General features: G+C 36.9%; 1 protein-coding gene across 7 annotated transcripts in view; it reads left to right on the top strand.

Annotated features, from left to right (window-relative positions):
- The first annotated feature begins 787 nt into the window (after positions 1-787).
- Positions 788-18,694, top strand: part of nid2a (nidogen 2a (osteonidogen)) — a 33,386-nt gene continuing 15,479 nt past the window's right edge. For 4 of the 7 annotated variants that reach the window (XM_043262829.1, XM_043262833.1, XM_043262830.1 and 1 more), the window contains exons 1-9: positions 789-1,064; positions 1,401-1,703; positions 5,580-5,821; positions 6,597-7,057; positions 8,357-8,506; positions 10,144-10,389; positions 10,780-10,980; positions 11,662-11,889; positions 16,849-16,995. In XM_043262829.1, coding sequence (XP_043118764.1) covers positions 861-1,064; positions 1,401-1,703; positions 5,580-5,821; positions 6,597-7,057; positions 8,357-8,506; positions 10,144-10,389; positions 10,780-10,980; positions 11,662-11,889; positions 16,849-16,995 — 2,182 coding nt within the window. In that variant the 5' untranslated portion in view covers positions 789-860. Of the gene's footprint in view, positions 1,065-1,400; positions 1,704-5,579; positions 5,822-6,596; positions 7,058-8,356; positions 8,507-10,143; positions 10,390-10,779; positions 10,981-11,661; positions 11,890-16,848; positions 16,996-18,694 lie in introns of all 7 variants that reach the window. The other 3 variants (XM_043262832.1, XM_043262831.1, XM_043262834.1) reach the window with 2 other exon arrangements.

The raw sequence follows: 18,694 nt of genomic DNA, 5'->3' as shown, positions 1-18,694 counted from the left end.
ATATTTATATACGACTGGCCGCTAGATGGCACCAGAAACAAGAAAGAAACGGTAAGTAATTTTCAAGATAAATGAAAAACATATATGAAAATGTGAAATATATGGCTATATGTATGTGAGTCCAAAAAAATAATAAATTATTTACACAATATGTGCCAAAAAGGAAAGAAAGCATGTATTCTGCAGTATTCGCGATGCAAATGCGAGCACAATAGTAAATGAAGTAAAAAACGAGCAGTGTGAATGAACACGGTCAGAGTCTTTGATGAGCCTCAGAAGTGATTTGTGACACTCATCCATTTGTTATGAAATATTTACACTTCTTAAATTGATCAGAGACTATCTAGAATAGCAGCAGACAATAGAGATGATTGGATTAGTAATTGGATTAAAGCAACCGCACTCGCAAACTGTCAGGTAAAACAGGAAACGTGATTATTAAACGACATTTTATAGCTACGCTTCTATAAAAATAAAAGAAATCAAAAAATAATATAATACTTGCATTTTAGGATGTTTAGGATATTTAATACAAAGGCTAATGCAAGTTATGAAACGTATGTATTTTATGAGTTATATAGGAAGCATTCATTTGATGGAGCATTTATAACATTTCTCCATGAATTAAATTAAGACACCTTTTCGCCACAAAATCCCTTCTCTGATCAATTTAATGACATGCAGATGACGTCCCTTGTGTCACCCGTCAGCCAATCAACGTGCGCGCGTCCTCCCACAGCCCCACCCTTTCAACGCCTGGATCACAAATCCCCAGCTTCACGCCTAACATCACTGAACTCATTCAAACTAAATGTGTGCCGCGCGAATACAAGCTGCATGTGCTCCAACTGTTCTTTAAAATGACCCGGGACAAAATAGCGCTCTTCTGTTTGCAACTTTTATGGACAGTTCAGCTTGTCACAGGCATTCACAGGCATGACATCTATCCATATGGGGTGTTTCACGGCGATGTTGCTCTGCAAGAAGGGGACGATGAGACTTCTAAAGTGATCACGCTCACCAAACCCATGTACTTCTATGAGGCGTATTTCCATAACTTATATGTGAGTACATCAAACGTATAATAATGTTTTGTTGTTGCTGCTGCTTTGCCTTTATTTACCTTCTTAAGAAACCTCTCTGGGAACATGAATGAATATGTAAATGTAATTTACATTATATGGTGTGAAGTTACATTTTTATTTAATGCCTGTCATTGTAATTTTTTTTTATATTGTTCAGTATTTTTTATTTTCACTATTTAAAAGTTGAGTTATTTGTCATTCGTTAAATTCAACAGCAGTGAGCTTATTTCTGCTGTAACAAATTTTATTCTGTCCTAATTGACCGCAAAGTTAGATCATTATAGACATTTCTCATTGTTTGGTGTCTCGTTCCAGGTGGCCACCAATGGAATCATCTCAACTCAGGATCTTCCCATGGAGAAGCAGTACGTAGATGACGGCTTCCCCACCGACTTCCCTGTCATCGCCCCCTTCCTGGCCGACATTGACACCAGCAAAGGAAAAGGATCCATCTTCTACCGGCAGACGGAGTCTCCAACCGTGCTGAAGCGGGCGGAAGCGGATGTCAAGAGAGGCTTTCCAGATGCCACGTTCAGCCCGACCCATGCCTTTATCGCCACCTGGGAGAATGTGTCCGCTTATGAGGAGGTCACTCGCAGCTCTAGTCTGTCCAATCGGGTAAGAGAACTCATACTAAGTGTGACCCTTGAGGTCTGGCTTGCCCTGGAGCTCCTTTTAGCCTGGGGTTATCAAAGCTGGTCATCTGTGGTCACGGTACAATAGCGTCTCCCACTTACCTTCTAATCTATCCTAGAGCTTTTCATTTTACCTGCTGTTCAAAAGAACAATTGGCGGGATTGAATTGCTCCTAATTGTCTACGTCACCACAGTGATTAGGTCTTCTCGACACCTCGCATACCACCGAAACGCTTGGGAAGGTTTTAGATGATTAAAGCCGTAGCGTTTCTCAGGGGCCTGAGGGTCTTTTTGAATGAAGAGTAGGGTTTTCGTTCAGTGTTGTTAAGACGCCAAGCACATTAACTTAATTGTTTATTGCACAAGTGCAAAGAAAAACGCCATAAAATCAAACATTTATTTCTTATAATATAATATAATAGTGCTAATGCAGTAAAATATAATAAAAAGTGAAACATTTAAGAATAATAGCAATCCTATTTTAGTTGCTGTGCATAATTATAAGTTTTTTAGTTTTAGTTTTTTGCACTGATTCTCCATTAGAATAGCTTTGCAATCCGTTATGAGTCATGATGCAAAAGTTGGAGTTTGTGTATAATATTAGACACAAAATCTTAAGATAAATTGTGCAGTGAACAGTAAAGCATGCATAGACGTCTGAGACCGGTTGGGGATTCTATTTAAGAAATTAATACTTTTTATTCAGCAGGAACACGTTAAATCATCAAAAGTGACATTTGAACTGTTAGAAAGATTTCTGTTTCATTTACACTCTTCCGAGCTTTCTGTTCGTTGAAGAATCCTTACAAATAATAGTTTATGTTTTTTTTAACCACTACATTTTGAATTCTAACAATATTTTACAGTATTGCAGTATTCTTTTTGATTAAATAAATGCAGCTTTTAGGTGCATAAGAATAAACTAACTTAAAGGGCACAAAAGTTTGATGTTATTTAGAAGGTCACATCCAGGCCACAAAAGATTTTTAAGTTTATTAGTTCAGTCGTAGGTCGACTATTGCTGGTGTGTAAGTGGAGTGATTTCAGCTGAGATGGAATCGAATTCTGATGTTTTTGGTGTATTCTGATGGTCATCAGTGAATGGGTCATTCTTTAAGTCTCTGGTGTATATCCAGCTCTCTCATCCAGACAATTGAGCAGAAACAGCTGCATTGCTCATGAAGTATCATCATTTGTTATTCATTGGTTCCGGAAGCAGCATTTTTTCCTAGTTTGGCTTGCGTAAGGTCATGTTCGTGTTTGTATTCTCAGAGTAAATATTATCAGGAATTTCCCTCTATCTGTTTATCAGGAATATACTCTGTATCGCTGGGTCACAGTGTTCCAGAGAAAAAACAATTCTAAATACAAGTAATAAAAGACGCTATCACAGTATATATATATATATGTCACAATATATATCATCACTGTCAAAGCTAAATGTCCCAAAGAACACACTAAATACTAGTATGGCATTCAAGCTGTCATAAAAATAGATACTCCACATTTAGATGTTTGATACTTGTGATAAATTGGCTCAATACTTTTAGCCTCCTGCTGTTTGGCTCATGCAAGGTTACTGGGTGGAAAGTCAAACCGCAGACATCTTTCTTGACTAAAGAGTTGCATGCTTTTGGAACTGTTTACTATCTTAAGCAATGTTTGCTTACTAAATTTTACTTGATTGCAATAGAAGAGGTTTAGGCCAAAGGGCTTGTTTGAAGAAAGCACATCCTTGAGTTGATTTACTACGTTTCCGTTTAGTCTGTCCGCCGAGAGTTTGCTGAAGCTCAAGAGGGTCTAAATGGTGAAATCTCTGGATGATATCTTATGTTTGCCTTTGGGATTTAAACCACCTTATCTAGTCTTGCGTCTCCTCCAGTCCGTCACATGTCTGTCTGTCTGCAGACGTCTCGTGGATTGAAGAAGTAGGAGCTTAAGGAGGTGATACTCCATGAAAGTATTTTGTCATTGAAAGTTTTTTATTGGCACAATTCTGTTTGCGTAGAGTATTGGCAAAGAATTATACACAAAAAATGTATGAGATAGAAGGAAATGTACAACAGGATAATATATAGGAAAATAAATGAATCAAAATAATTAATAAAATTTATTAAAAGGCTGCATTTATTCAATCTAAAATACAGTAATAGTGTGAAGTACTGTTAAACAGTGTTGGAGAACTTAATAAACTTGCTGTGATTGAAAAATTTGGCATAAAATATTAAAATGAATTCGACATGGATGCATTTATAGTGTCAAAATTTGTTCTTTTGAACTTTCTATTTATCAACGAATCACGAAAGATCAAGAAAAACTATTTTACGAAATAGTAAGCAGCAAAAAGCAGTTTTCGCCAAATCAGCATATTTGAATGATTTATGAAGGATCATGTGACAATTCTTTAAAAGCATTAAAAGGCTTAATTATTGTAAACAGTTTTTACATAAGCTGAATTATACATTTATCGAGATGTTATGAAGAAAAAAATACTGTTAATAGTATTGTTGTGATGGTGATGATCATTTATAATGTATTGATGTGGTACCATCTCAAGTCCGTAGACCCCTTCGTTGTGGGGTCCTAATTTTTCTTTTGGTACTATAACATCTTTAAACAATCTTGTTTATGGGTGTGTTTCTGCACTGCTTCGAGGCAGTGTGGTCCTGCAATTAGGAGTTTGGAGCTGAAGGCAGCAGGGTTGGGTGAGGGGATCCAGGAGGGATGCGTGCTGGGGAATGAGGCAGCCCGAGGCTCTCTGAAAGCCAGATGCAGCATTGTCTCTCTGGAATTGGGGGTTGTTTTGTGGAGGTGATGGCTCCACTCGGGGACAGCTTGGATTACTAAACACAGGAGAGGAATTTCACACACATCCTCTGTGTGAGTGTGTACGTGAGAGACTGGAAAGGGGGAAGGGCTTCTTAATATCTAAACGTCATTAGGACGTCTTGCTAGAAAGCTTACCTCAAGGAATAGTCCATCCGTGATGAAATATCACACCATATACTCTGTTTGTCGTAATTATTTAATGCATTTTTGAATTAATCCGTTATGAAACATTCTATGACAACCTATTTGTAATTAAACAAAAAACATAGAAATTGTATTATTTATTTTGTGTAAACACATGTTTGCGTAGCGTTTGGATGTTGATCATCTGTTTAAAAATAAATAGTAATTAAATTGAAGTGTGTGTTAAGTTGTGTAGAAGTGCTCCCTTTTAAACATAAGCTGAGGTAGATTTTTATCACTAAGAAAAATGTAACTATAACTGAATGTATTTAAAGAATACGTACAGTTCAGTAAACCACTATTTAAAAAAGAAAAAGTTTTTTTTCCCCCGTACTGAAATCACAGTGATGTTAAAACCAAGGTACGTACCAAACCATCATATCTGTGCACCGATACACCCCTAATATAAAGCAAATTCTGAATGATAGTATATACTAAAATCACACTAGTAATACTAAATCAACTGGACATGGCCAAGGGTGACTCTAAGCTCCTAAAATGCTTTTGGTGATCTGTTAAATGCAGTAAACTAGGTGTGAAAAACAGCAAAAGGGGGCTTGAGACAGTACTGAGGCACATTTGGTGGGTTACCGGGCTTGTAAAATCAGTAGAAACACCATATTTGGATTTCAGCTGAAGCTCTAGACGGTACCGATTAAGATATACAGAAAACAAATCTCTTTTAGAGACAACTATGTCCAAAAGTAAGGAGAAGGAAGTTAAATAAACAATTTTAGATAGATTTACAGTATATAGTGGAATATTTACAGGTGATGTGTTTTGAAGGTTTTATTACCTTCTAAAGTGCTGCACTGATTCTGGAGTAATGGTCTTCTTCTCTTCAAGGTAAACACATTCCAAGTGGTGCTTGCGTACAATGAGAAGGATACTTATGCACTGTTCCTGTACCCCGAGGATGGCCTTCAGTTTTTTGGGACACGGCCCAAGGAATCTTACAATGTTGAAATTGAGCTTCCAGCTCGTGTGGGCTTCACCAGAGGAGAGCTGTCCTTCCTCTTCTTTTCTCGGACAGAGGGGCCACACTACAGCGTCACCAGTGACGAGCAGTCTGTCAAACACCTTTACCAGTAAGCATCAGAGAAATTGGCATTTTAAAACGGGGCTTTGTTAAAATAAAACAACTTTTACTTTTAGAAATAAGGCGGAACATTGCTCAGAAATAAACAGGTAAAATAAATTGTCTTATTATATTATTAATTAATTGTTATTAAATGTTCATTTGTATTTTTGTATAAATAAAAATCTAGCATAGCATAAACATTTTAGTTATGGCGCCATTCTCACCAAGGCTATATTTATGTAAAAATAAGAAAGTAAAAATGTACAATGTGAAAAAAAAAAATTCTACTTATTTATATCTACTTATAATATATTTTAAAATAAAAATTATGTGGTGGCAAAGCTGAATTATTAGCAGCCATTATTTTAACCTTCACAAATCATTCTAGGATGCTGAATTATATTACAAATATGACAAACAGTTTAGTGTAACCCTGATACGTTTTTTGTTCAGGTTTAAAAAAAACATTTATTTGTCTTTTGTGACATCACAAAAACAATTTAATGCATGCTTGCTAAAAAAAAAAAAAAAAAAAAAAAGTGTATGGACACAGAAAAACAGAACATTAAATGTTTCTTTGATGTACATTTATGAATTTATATTATTAATAATACATGTTTTATGTTATATTGTCAATTTAGATATTATGTTATGTTTGTTTATATTTTATTTTATTATCAAAGATTTTTCTTTGATTAATTAAAATTTTAATTTAATTTTAATAATTACAATATTTGTAATAATCATTTTTAATTCTAATTTAATATTATAATTCTCTGTAGAAAAGGAAACATAGGAGAGCGTGGAGTTTGGCTCTTCCACATTGGAAACAGATATTCCTTCCAGAATGTGGTTCCTGCACAGCATGAGGCTTTTTACACCAGAGCTCCCCCGGTCCTAGATGCTGCCTTCCCTGATGAAGACTACACGGACACGGATGAGGAAGAGTATGATCCCATTGATCCTGACTTTCAAGATCCCACCACAACGGAGTATCTTGAGCCAGACCAGGACTCCTCAATACTGGAGCGTCTTAAACAGGAGGTGCCCCTTGGTCAGTCTCCCCCTCAGCCATCAGAGTCTGGTCCAGGAGAGTTTCCACAGCCAGAGGACGTGACCCAGCCCCAGAGGCCGTTACCCAAGCATGCAATTCTACAGGTGTACCCGAACCGTGTGAAGGACGTCCCACCTTCTGGAGGTCAAGTATTCAGTGTTGAGGAAAAAGTGGAATTTGACTCTGGAGGTGAGATTAATGATTGTCATCCATAACCAGTACTAATATATATCGAAAGGACATTTGCTAAGCACCGCCCTAAAAATGTTACTGACCAATCGTACTTTAGCAACTGTCTCAGACAAAGTTTTGCTTATTGCTAATGTTAATCAGTTGTGAGCAGTGTTTAGATTCTAGTGTTATTACTGTTAAATAAACTTTATTTAAAATACAACTATACAACATATATATATATATATATATATATATATATATATATATATATATATATATATATATATATATATATATATATATATGTGTGTATATATATATATATATATATATATGTGTGTATATATATATATATATATATATATATATATATATATATATATATATATATATATATATATATATATATATGTATATATATATATATATATATATATATATATATATATATATATATATATATATATATATATATATATTGCATGAAAAGCATAAACAAAAACAAAATACAATGAAAAACGAAAAATGCTAAAAAAAAAGAGGAAACAACAAAGGCTAAACAAATGGCAAAACATATGAATAAACTTATAAATACTTAAAAATTGTACTGTAAAAAAACTAAATTGAAAAAATAAAATTAATCTTAAATCAAATTATTATTTCTAATAATAATAATACAAACAATGACAACATAAAATTAGTAAACCTTAAAAACTGCAGTTTAAAATAAAAACTTAAACAAAAAAACAATTACTCAAAATATTAATAATAGTGTATAAATAATACTGAATTGGCACGGTTAGCAATTCAGTAGTATATCCAGTAGTTCAGATATCGATATCCAGTAGTGTATACATAATTATTACACACTGAATAAAATAATTTTTTTGTCGCTTAAGAGCACTTTTAGCTTTGCATATTAAAATATATTTGAATATCTGCAAATGTGCCCAAAATTTGATGAATATATACATCAACACAATTACACCGTTTCATACAAAATTGATTTAATCTCTTCAAAACACCATAAATGGACAAAAAGATCAGATTAATACAAAAACCTTACAATTCCCATACATGGACATGCATTCAAGTATTTTTACAAGGCTATAATTTTTTTTTATGCACTTATCATACTTACTTATCATATACTATTTGACTGTATTGTGACTTCCAATTATTCAGCATTCTCTATCAAAACAAATCCCTAGAGAATTTAGGATTGTGTGATAGTTAACCTATGACTTAGGACTGAGTTTGACTTTACTGGCCTATTTAAGAGCAATTTGTCTCTCTTTCCGCTCTCTCCCGCAGTCATCCATTACTCGACCGATAATAAAGAGACATGTGAGCGTTTCCAGCAGCAGTGCAGTCACAACGCACACTGCTCAGACTATTCCTCTGGCTTCTGCTGTCACTGCAACTCAGGCTTCTACGGCAACGGTCGTCACTGCCTGCCAAACGGTAAGACCGGGGCTGTAAAAAGAGCCATTGTAAAAGCTACACATAACATGACCCTGTTCTGAAAACATTCGCAGTACATCTCTGGGGATATATAACCGGTATTTCCCTTTCCAGCGCGCTATTTTAAAAGTAAAGATGTATATTGTTGTAATGCATAGAAATTTGTAGATAAAATTTAGATTTGGCGTGCAAATTCCAAACCGTTATTTCCTGTCAAGCTTGGTCTTTTACTGACTGCTTCACTTGCGTGCTGCTAATTGTCTGTAATTGGCGAACTCTTGTGTTAACTGGCTGCGGTAATACCCACAACTTATTCCACAGTCTTTTTATTAAGAGTTGTGGCTGCCGCAGCAATTTTGTGGGGGGTTTTATGTCGGAAACACTTGAACTTTTGGAAAAACCTGAGTGGATTTCCCCCGGTGAATCATTCAGCGGCCCTCACGGGGCTCGAGGAGCAGGATCTTTTCAAGACAGTGACATCACATTGGCTTTGTACGACTGTAATTTACCTGTGAACATCGACTCCGTGCTTATGTGTGAAAGAAATCTTGAGCCCCGTTTCAAAGTCAAGTCTGGCTTGCGCTGAATGACAGACATTTGTGTCTGAGAGAAAATATTCAGTGGAAAAGCTTCCTCAGCTGTTGGATATGCGTGTGTATACAGTAGGAGCTTTGTGTGGCCGGTGAGGGAGGTGGTGTAGAGGGAAAACTATCCAGAACCACTCTGAAACAGCTGAGTAACTGGAGAAATTGTAGCTTTTGAGAGCAGCTTGTAAATTAAAGAAGTAGTTCAACCCGTAATGTTTTTCTTTTTTCTTCTCAACAAAAAGCGGCATATTTCATTGGAGCAATAACAAACTGAACGAATCGATTCAAACGATTCAAATCGGTTGAGATGTTAAATGAAGTCTGATACATTTTTGTTTCGCACAGATATTTTACTTATTATTATTATTTCATAGCACTAATAATTTAGATTAAAAACTGCTCATGCTGCATGCGTCTGACAGGCAATGCCTTGGTTTGTTTACATGAAGAGATTTAATATGCCTAAAATCTCATTTTGTTAAAAAAAATTTTGAAAAAAAGAGTCGAATCACATTGTGAGTTCCTTCAGCAAAAGCATAGTCTTTTAATCTACCAATACTTATGCAATATTCCAAGTCTTCTAAAGCCATACCGTTATTTTTACAGCTTTCCTGTAGCTCACATTTTGCAAAAAAAAAAAAAAAGAAAAACTCAAAATTAAAATGCTCACAACCAAGATGAGTTAATTTTGCATCACATCACTTGGCCATCAATATATCCTCTACAGTGAATGGGTGCCGTCAGAAAGAAAACCTAATCCACATGATCCCAGTATATTAATTAACATCCTGTGAAGCATAAAGCTGCATGGTTGTAGGAAACAAACCTATCAAGTTTTTAACTTTTAAACTGCTTATTTTTTTCGGACTAATCTCCGGACTAGCCTAAAAATCCCTTCAGCGCTCTATTGGTTTTTTATGAAGTTCATCACATTTAATCCTTATTCCCTCTCAGATTTATTTAGAATTATTTAGCTATCCACATGCTTGTAAATAGTAATTGTAAGTTTGATTTTTTTTTTTTTTTATTTCATCTCTATGTTGTCCTCAGGTGCCCCTCATCGTGTGAATGGAAAGGTCAGAGGCACTGTACTGGTGGGTGGCACAACAGTGCAGCTGGACAGCATTGATCTTCACGCCTACATCGTGGTGGGCGACGGACGGGCATACACGGCCATCAGTGAGGTCCCAGAGCCGGTGGGCTGGGCCCTCATGCCCGTGGCCCCCATTGGAGGCCTGTTTGGTTGGCTCTTTGCCCTGGAGCTGCCAAACAGCCTTAATGGCTTCAGTATCACCGGTGAGGCCTTCATGTTCTCATTTTGTACTTCTTTTATAGTGTTGAATGTTTGTTAAACATATGGCCTCCTGCTGAGAGATTTTAGGCTTAAAGGTTTTGTTCTCGCTAATAGAGTCCCACAAGGGCTTTGCTGGTCTGATATGTTCACAACCACTTCCTCTAATTTAAGTCAGGTGCTCCATTATATAATAATATGTTTTCACTTTGTATGTAAAAACCCGCTTTTTTCTTTTTACGAAAAACAGCTAAATGTTCATCAAGCTCCATTTTAAGGGTCATATCCCCCATCTGGATCTTATTTCGTAATATTTGTTTGCAGTAAAATGAGTGAGCAACAATGCTCTTTAATGACCTTTAATCGTGTTGAATATCAACTTTTCTGTTTTACAGGTGCTGAATTCACTCGCCATGCCGATGTGACCTTTTATCCTGGGAACCAGCGACTCAGCATCGTCCAGACAGCCACGGGTTTGGATACCCAGAACTACCTCAATGTGGACACTCATTTACAGGGCAGTGTTCCCTTCATCCCTCCTGGTGCCACGGTGCAGATGGAGCCATTTAAGTACATCTACCATTATTATCCTTCGTGTAAGTTCTGGAGGAAGAATTTAGGGAACGAATATATCTGTACATCTGTGTTTCATGACCCTGATCCAATTTTAGAGTGTTTTCATGATTGTTTTTTTTTATATTCTGTTTTATATATAGCTGCCATTAGATTAAACTTAAACTAATTTAATTAATATCTGACTTAGGGCCACAAAATCAGTCATAAGGGTCAGTTTTTTGAAATGGACGTTTATACATCATCAAAGCTGAACAAATAAACTTTCCTTTCATGCTATTGCTACAAATATACAAAAATAAAAGAATACTAAAAAAAATTATTACAATTTCCTTAAAAATTAAACTGTTTTCAATTATAGTTTTCAACATAGTAAGCAATGCTTCTTGAGCACTGAAACAGAATATTTGAATAAATTCTGAAATATCAAGTGACATTAAAGATTTATTTTACATTTTATTCACACTTTATAATCATAAAATTATGGTTTTGCTGTGCATAAGAGATTTTTCAAAAACATGTAAGCTAAAAAAAAGATCTTGTGACGTTTCCCGTCTCTTCTACTTCCTTTCAGAGGAAGCTGTCTCTCATGTTGCTGAACATGAGCTTGCTTAGCAATCAGATCCCGTGGCTCTAGAATTAAAGCCCAGAGTTTGCTTTGAATTGCTTTCCTCTAAGTTCTTGCCTTTTTCTCCTGTTCTCAGTGATTACCTCCACATCCGTGCGTGAGTTTACAGTCGTATCAGCTGAAAACGGTGCAGAGACCTACACTTTCCAGGTCAAACAGAACATCACATACAGGGACTGCTCTCACGGGCCCCGCAGCGGACTGGAGACGCTGGAACTGAGAATGGAGCGCATATTTGTTATGTACGTCAAAGAAGAGCGCATCCTTCGTTACGCCATCACCAACAAGATCGGCCCTCTTGGAGGTAGGCTGCCATCATAGGGAATGAACCTCATGCTTGAAACATCATGATCACTGGTCACCATTTTCGTCATTTTTGATCGTGCTAGGCTTGTCGAAGTCAAGATTAAATAAAAGTATAGTGAGAGATCTCTTCTTCCGTATTGTTACATATATCGAAGTGTAACTAATTAACATTAAGAGAAAAAAATGTAGGGCGGGCATTTGATTTTTTGCATAAGCTGTAGATTGAATGTTGATTCAATGTGGGCGTGTATGGGAACTTTTAGGGGCGGAGTTAAAGCAGGCTAAATGTTTGGAGAGGTCCAGCATATGTTAGCAGAGAGAAGTCTATCATTTGTGTATGGATTATTTTATGTTTCTAATGTGATCCATAACATGCATTTAGAAAATAGATATGCTAAGTTTTGACTTTGTGTTAACTAGCATAATTAAATGTCCACAGCCAACCAGCTTCACCAACTATGCTGGTGAACACCATAATTATCCTGGCCAAAAGCCAAAAGTATTTTGTTAAGCAACAGACAACCAGTCATAAATTGCCTCAATTCTTGCCTAGTTAATTATTGATATATATATGTGCAGTTACAGTAAGGCTCACATGCTGATCTTGCATTTTTTTTTTCGTTGTTGTTGTATTTTCTTTGTTTTTGTTAAGATGTTTCAGAAGCTGATTTATGCAGTTATTTCAAAGTATTTCAAACTCGCTGAAGTGCAAATAAGATTTTTTTTTTTATTTGAATTTTCCTGACTTTACAATTGAGTTTTGAAACCTAACTACCCACGACTGATTACTATCCCAGGGTGAACTATGTGAAACATGTTACAAGATAACCCAGGATTATATAAACTCAGGGTTTGGAATTACACCAGCTTTACAGTTTCAAGCGTGGGAAAAGCCCTTCTTTTTTTCTTTTGGTGCTGTCTTCTCAATTTTTGAGAAAAAAAAAATATGCATAAAATCCTCCTTACTTAGTCTCCCTATATATGGCCTCCTGCTCGTCCTTCGTTTAGACCGACCCTCATTTTTGGCATAGTTTCTTTATTAACATGCTGACTGATGTGGCAATGAGATGTCTGGCTCTCACACAAGACTTACTTTGGCTCGAGTTCAGCTGCCTTCCCATCATGCAAAATAGGAGGTCTAAGATAACCACCCTGAACCACCTGCTGCTTTCTACCACGGCCTGGCATTAGACAGCAGACCCAGGGGCTGGAGAGAGAGGAGGACTGCACTTTAAATTAACTCTGTCTGTGAAGTGAGCCTGTGGCATTTTACAGGGCTTTGTGTGAGCAGTTTGTAACAAATCCCTTTATCCAACGAGTGCCCTTAAGGAATAAATCAAACGTTTCTTTTTGAGCCCTGCAAGTTGTGACCTTGTAAGGCTGTGTAGTTCCCGAAAGAGGTTTTAGTGAAACGACGGTGCTTCGTATGGCCCTCTGGTTCCTGGCTGGTGCTGTAGATGTTGACTTTTGGATGATAAGTGGGGTTGGGATGAGCATATCACCAGCTGTGTTGTATCTAGTCAGTGGGCCGAATAAGATCCAGTTTCCTAGAGTTGCACAATCGTCAAAACCTGATGTGACCTTCCTTTCGTTCGCAATGGATTGCAAGTTTATGTGAATCCTTGCATTGCATTATAAAGAATTTACTCTTCATCCTTAGATGATAAACACATAAACCAAGCCTCATTTAGAATAAAAAGTGATAAAAAAAATATGCAAGAGTGTATTGTCAGGGGTAGAGTTTTCCATTTTGGTAATTCCGGCTACTTTAAACCATGCATTCAAATTTAATTGGCCAATATATGATCATATTGGATATTATTTATTCTCATTTCCCCTATTTTTACACTGAGATTATCTTTATCATTATCCAATACTTAATCATTATCCAATGTTTAATATAATAAAATAAGTTAATATTGTAATGTTTAGCAACCATAGATTATGTTGTGATTTTCAGATTCACTTGTGACATTTAAAAAGTGTGATTTTAGTTTTTAGTGTTTTTAATCAATTATTCAGTCAATAAATCAATCAATCATTTTTTTAAATTGGATTATGGATAATATTTAATTTTATACTGCATATATTTTATAGGAGCTAGTTGCTGGATTTTATTGCAAATAAGATGAACTAGGGTTAGAATATATTGTTTCTTACCCAGATCATGTGCTCTTAGAGTGTTTAGAATTTGCTGAGTACCATCTTCTCCACATGTTGATATATAACTTATATAGTGAGGGTAATGAATCTCATATTGCTGTTATTGTTATGCTCACTCATACAAAGTTTTCATAACGGGGTGGTGGGTAGAGGAATAGTTGCAGAGTGATGTTGTGGGAACAGAAGGACACCCCGGAATCCCTGTACCCAAGAGAGCCATGAATGGCCCCTAGCCGAGGCTGGAAAACACAGCTGCCACTGTCTGTCCAGTGTGTCCAGCACAACTGACATATGGTAATTAGACCAGTGCTGACACATCTAAGATATTAGATTAGACTGAGGTGGATTCACACGCCTATATGTGACAATATATCATGTCATTATGGTCTTGCTGACTGTGAATATGAAGAGCTGGATCTCAGTTTTCAGTCATTTCAGACCAGCTGTTAGTGTTTCACGTGGTTGGTGATGCCTTTTTCCCACAACCTGGGCTGATGGAGTTCGTTCAGGGCAAAGTCAGTTCACTCGGTGGACAACCCTAGAATCTTTTTTCTAATCATGCAAATGCAGCTCTTATCTACTGTATGCCATCCAAGTTTGACGTTTTGTCAGTTCTTGCATTCCACGGGAATTAAAGCTATAGCCTTGGCATTGTTAGCATCATGATCTAATGTTTGAGCTACAGGAACGCTTGAAACGATGTAATCATGCACCAAATCAAACGGCATTGTTCAGGCTGGTCAACCAAATTTGTAGGAAAATTAGCAATATCTGTATTTTACCTGAAAGTTAAGACTTCCATTCTGGCACCACCTTTATTTTATTTTATTTTTAGTTGCATTTATTATATATTATTTTTTACAAAACCTAATTCTGTTGATATCAAAGTTTGTTTAGATGAGTTTGTAGAACAATGACAGTACGCGTGTTAGGTCACTCATTCGCATTCTCTTTCTTCTGCCGCAAGTCCTAACACCTTTAACGGCTCTGAGCTACAAAACCCCTCATCACACACTCTTGAGATAAGTATTGTTGCGTAAACTACACGAGGAGTGTTTCTCTCCCTTTCGCAACAGCAGTTTCCCACCTGGTACATCCACCCCCTTCGTTTTCCTCAAAGTCTTGTGTTAACCAGCGCTCCGCCCTGCTGGTGTGCCGCTGTCCCTTTAATTAGCACAAAGTTGAAAAGAATCCCCCAACCCACTTTGGCAACGTTTGTCCTGTAGTTTCTCTCCACTTTTCCCCCTCCCCTGTGGAGTCACTTTAAAGGGGACTGTCTTTCTCGTTCTCTCTCACTTCAAACAAAAGTCTTCCTGTCTGCTTTTGATAATTGGCCAAATTGGTCCCTGGCCTGGGGTGAGGAAATCAAGCTGTTTTTAATGTGTGATGAGTAGACGTTGGGTGGGGGTTAAGGTGGTCCGCTTGGCCCAAGGGTCCCAACAATGGGTCCCTGATGGTAGGCCGTATGGGTAAGTGCACAATGAAGTCCTGTTGTCTTGGAGTAAGAGGTTTGGTAATGTCACTCGCAGTTTTAGTAATGGTGTGTGAGACCCTTTTAAAGGTGTTGTGTTTTCCAGGTCAAGTGCTTTGACCTCCAAGGTCAAAATTAAAGACCACCTGAAATCGTATAGGTTTGTCGGGAAGCAAAGTGTTCACACCTCTCCATATGTTAACACCTCTGAATGCACGTTCATCACAAAGACGCTCATTACTAAAGGTCTGTGGTTTTATAACATTACTCAGGATAGTCATGTCTGTTGAATTCCCTCTGGGTGTGATGGTTTTTTATTAAGTCATTTTTTACGAAGCCTCCACTCAGGATGCTGATTTTGGCCAGAGGTTTTAAAACATCTGCAGTGACTCATTCATCAGTGAGTCACATATCCAGCTCATGTTCCCCGTTGGTGAGTTAGTTTAGTATCTTGAATAAACAGTAAGACAATCAAGGGGAAGGGCATTTTTGCAGCGATACCCCACAAGAACCGATTCTGATTCCCTTCAGGAACCCTTTCGGTGAACAGTTCAGGGCATATTTCACCCAAAAATGAAAATTTTATTATATTTTACACTCCCCTTCAGGACTTCCAGGGTGCAAATGAGTTTTTAGGAGATTAAAACACATCAATGGATCCTCTGCGGTGAATGGGTGCCACCAGAATGAGAGTCCAAAAAGCTGATAAAAACACCACAATAATCCACAAATACTCCTCCTCATGATCAATTATTTTGTAAAGCGAAAAAGCTGCATGTTTGTAATAAACAAATGCATTTTGCCAACATTTTTAACTTCACACAGTTGCTTTCAGCTATAATGTGTCTTCTTATCTATAATATTGCTTTTTATGTTTATATCTGGTTATGATTTGCCCCTGTCAGTTTTTCTTATTGTATCAGTTGGAAAAAAATGTTCTGAAAGTAATTCCAAAAACATTGTTGGTCTGTGTCTTTATCATTATAGCTATGCTGTGGACTTCCTTATTTACATTTAGCCATTTAGCAGACACTTTTATCCAAAGCAAGTGAGGATAAAAGAAGCAAAGTAACAAAGGAATGCAGATAGATAAAGCAGAGTTAGAATAGAAAGCGCTAGAGTTAGAGGGTCAATTATTAAATCGTTGGCATGAACGTGCCTTAATGTTTGAACACTTCTGCCCCCCTTTTATAGAAGTGTTTCACTTTGCTTTGCTTTATGATCCAGGCCCTTGGAGATTACATAAGAAGTTATTTGTAGTGACATTAGCTCAGTTTGTTGCATTCCTATTTATAATTTGCTTGCCTTCACATCTTTTCACAGCTGGAGAGCAAGAGCCAGAAGATGTGAATCCCTGTTACTCTGGAAATCATGACTGTGACACAACCGCTCAGTGCGTGCCAGGCGAGGGACAGCTGTTTTCGTGCCAATGCGCCACAGGTTACAGAGGAGACGGTCGCAACTGTTATGGTAAGAGAAGTTGTATGGAAATATCACACACGCTTGAGCTGTAAATTCAGTTCCAGGTCCTTGACACTCTGTTTAATCAGTCGAGGGTCTGGAACACCTCGGGAATAACCCAAAACCTTCCTTCATTAGAGCCAAGCATCTGCGTAACATCAACATTGCAGGTCGTTCAAAAGTGGGGTCATCACCACTGTAGTACATTAGCAAGACCAGGCGTTTCCTATCCACTGAGTCAGACGCAAAGTAGAGGAAACCCTCAGTGAATCATGAACGTGCCCAGGGGTCTTTCCCCCCTCCATCTGCTGTCTCTCATCTTCTTCCTCCCACTGTTACCAAGCCAAACAACAGAAAGACTAAACACTCTTTAGGTGGAATGTGGGTGATCTGTGAGCTTGCGGTAAGACTGGGGAAGCTTTGTAAGCGAAGACACATTTCTGTTTGAGCTGCACACACAGATGCCACATCCTCGGCTTTAAGCTAGTTGGGGGGCTCAGACCACCTGATCTTTCCTCGTTTGAAGAGAGGGAAGAACCTCCCCTCTAGAAAACTCCCTGTGTATTCATACAGATGTGCATTTTTTATCTTGAAACCCTTATTCCAGATATTTGACTATTTGAGGTGTAATGATGTCTGATTTGAGGTCAAATTGTGTTTTTGAGTTGATTCTGATTTAGTGATTTGGTTGAACTGCTTTACAAAGCAAAAGCAAGCTTGTAGCTGTTGGGCTGCATGAATAGCTTTTGCTGTGTGATTGTGACTGATCACAAATAGAATGTATTGCTGTCTTTTTATTAAAATTAACATGTCATATTTTTAACTTGACAGGGAATCTTTACTTGCATATTTGCATAATACCAGAAATGAGGTTGTTCATTTCTGATGATTCAAATGTCTGAAATGATTCAAAATCATTTAAACAATTTCTTAGAAAGTTGTTCATGCATGTTTTTTTAGAAGTTTTATAAATCTTATTTACATAAGATTATTTTCTCACTTTCTTAGCTGTCACTGAATATTTTAATACAAAAAATTTTTTTTACAAGTTAAATGGCAAGTCAGAAAGTAATTAATTACTACTAATTGAGTAGTTAATACTAATATTGTAAAATATTATTATTAATATTTGTAAAATTTTTGGTTGTTGTTAATAATTCCCTGTTGCAAACTAAATGGAAACTCTGCACTAAACAGCAGTTGTATTACAAAAAAAATTTGGTATAATTTTTATGTTTAAAAAGTTTTTTTTCGTTTAAAAATAATTATTTTCTTATCAGAAATTTATGACTTATTGCTGCTTTGTCTTGGTAAATCAGTATATATTTAAATCACAAGAAATTAGTTTTTTTTAATCAAACCACATTCATTCTATTTGACTCAGTGAATCAATTCCTTTAGAAGTGTTTCTTTGGAACAGAACATCTAATCAAAGCGATTCATCAGAATGAATTGGATTTCCCAGTGCTGCTGTCTGCGCTTGATTATGTGTGTGTGTGTGTTTTCAGGCATAATGTTCCTATTAGAGGATAATTTTATCACCTGTCTGAACTCTTCACTCTAGAGTAGATAATAAGGGGGTCAAGGAAAGAGAGCAGAGAAAAATGAATAGAGAGAGGGGGAGTGTGTGTTCCTTACCCTCCCTGTAATTAGCAATGATCAAAACCAGGTCTCCTGCTGACCAGCTCTTAACCCACCCAGAGCCTCA

Source organism: Puntigrus tetrazona, chromosome 17 (assembly GCF_018831695.1).
Source record: "Puntigrus tetrazona isolate hp1 chromosome 17, ASM1883169v1, whole genome shotgun sequence".
Classification (NCBI taxonomy): Eukaryota; Metazoa; Chordata; class Actinopteri; order Cypriniformes; family Cyprinidae; genus Puntigrus; species Puntigrus tetrazona.
Note: the sequence above shows the minus strand (reverse complement) of the source record. Positions and strands in the feature narration are given on the sequence as shown.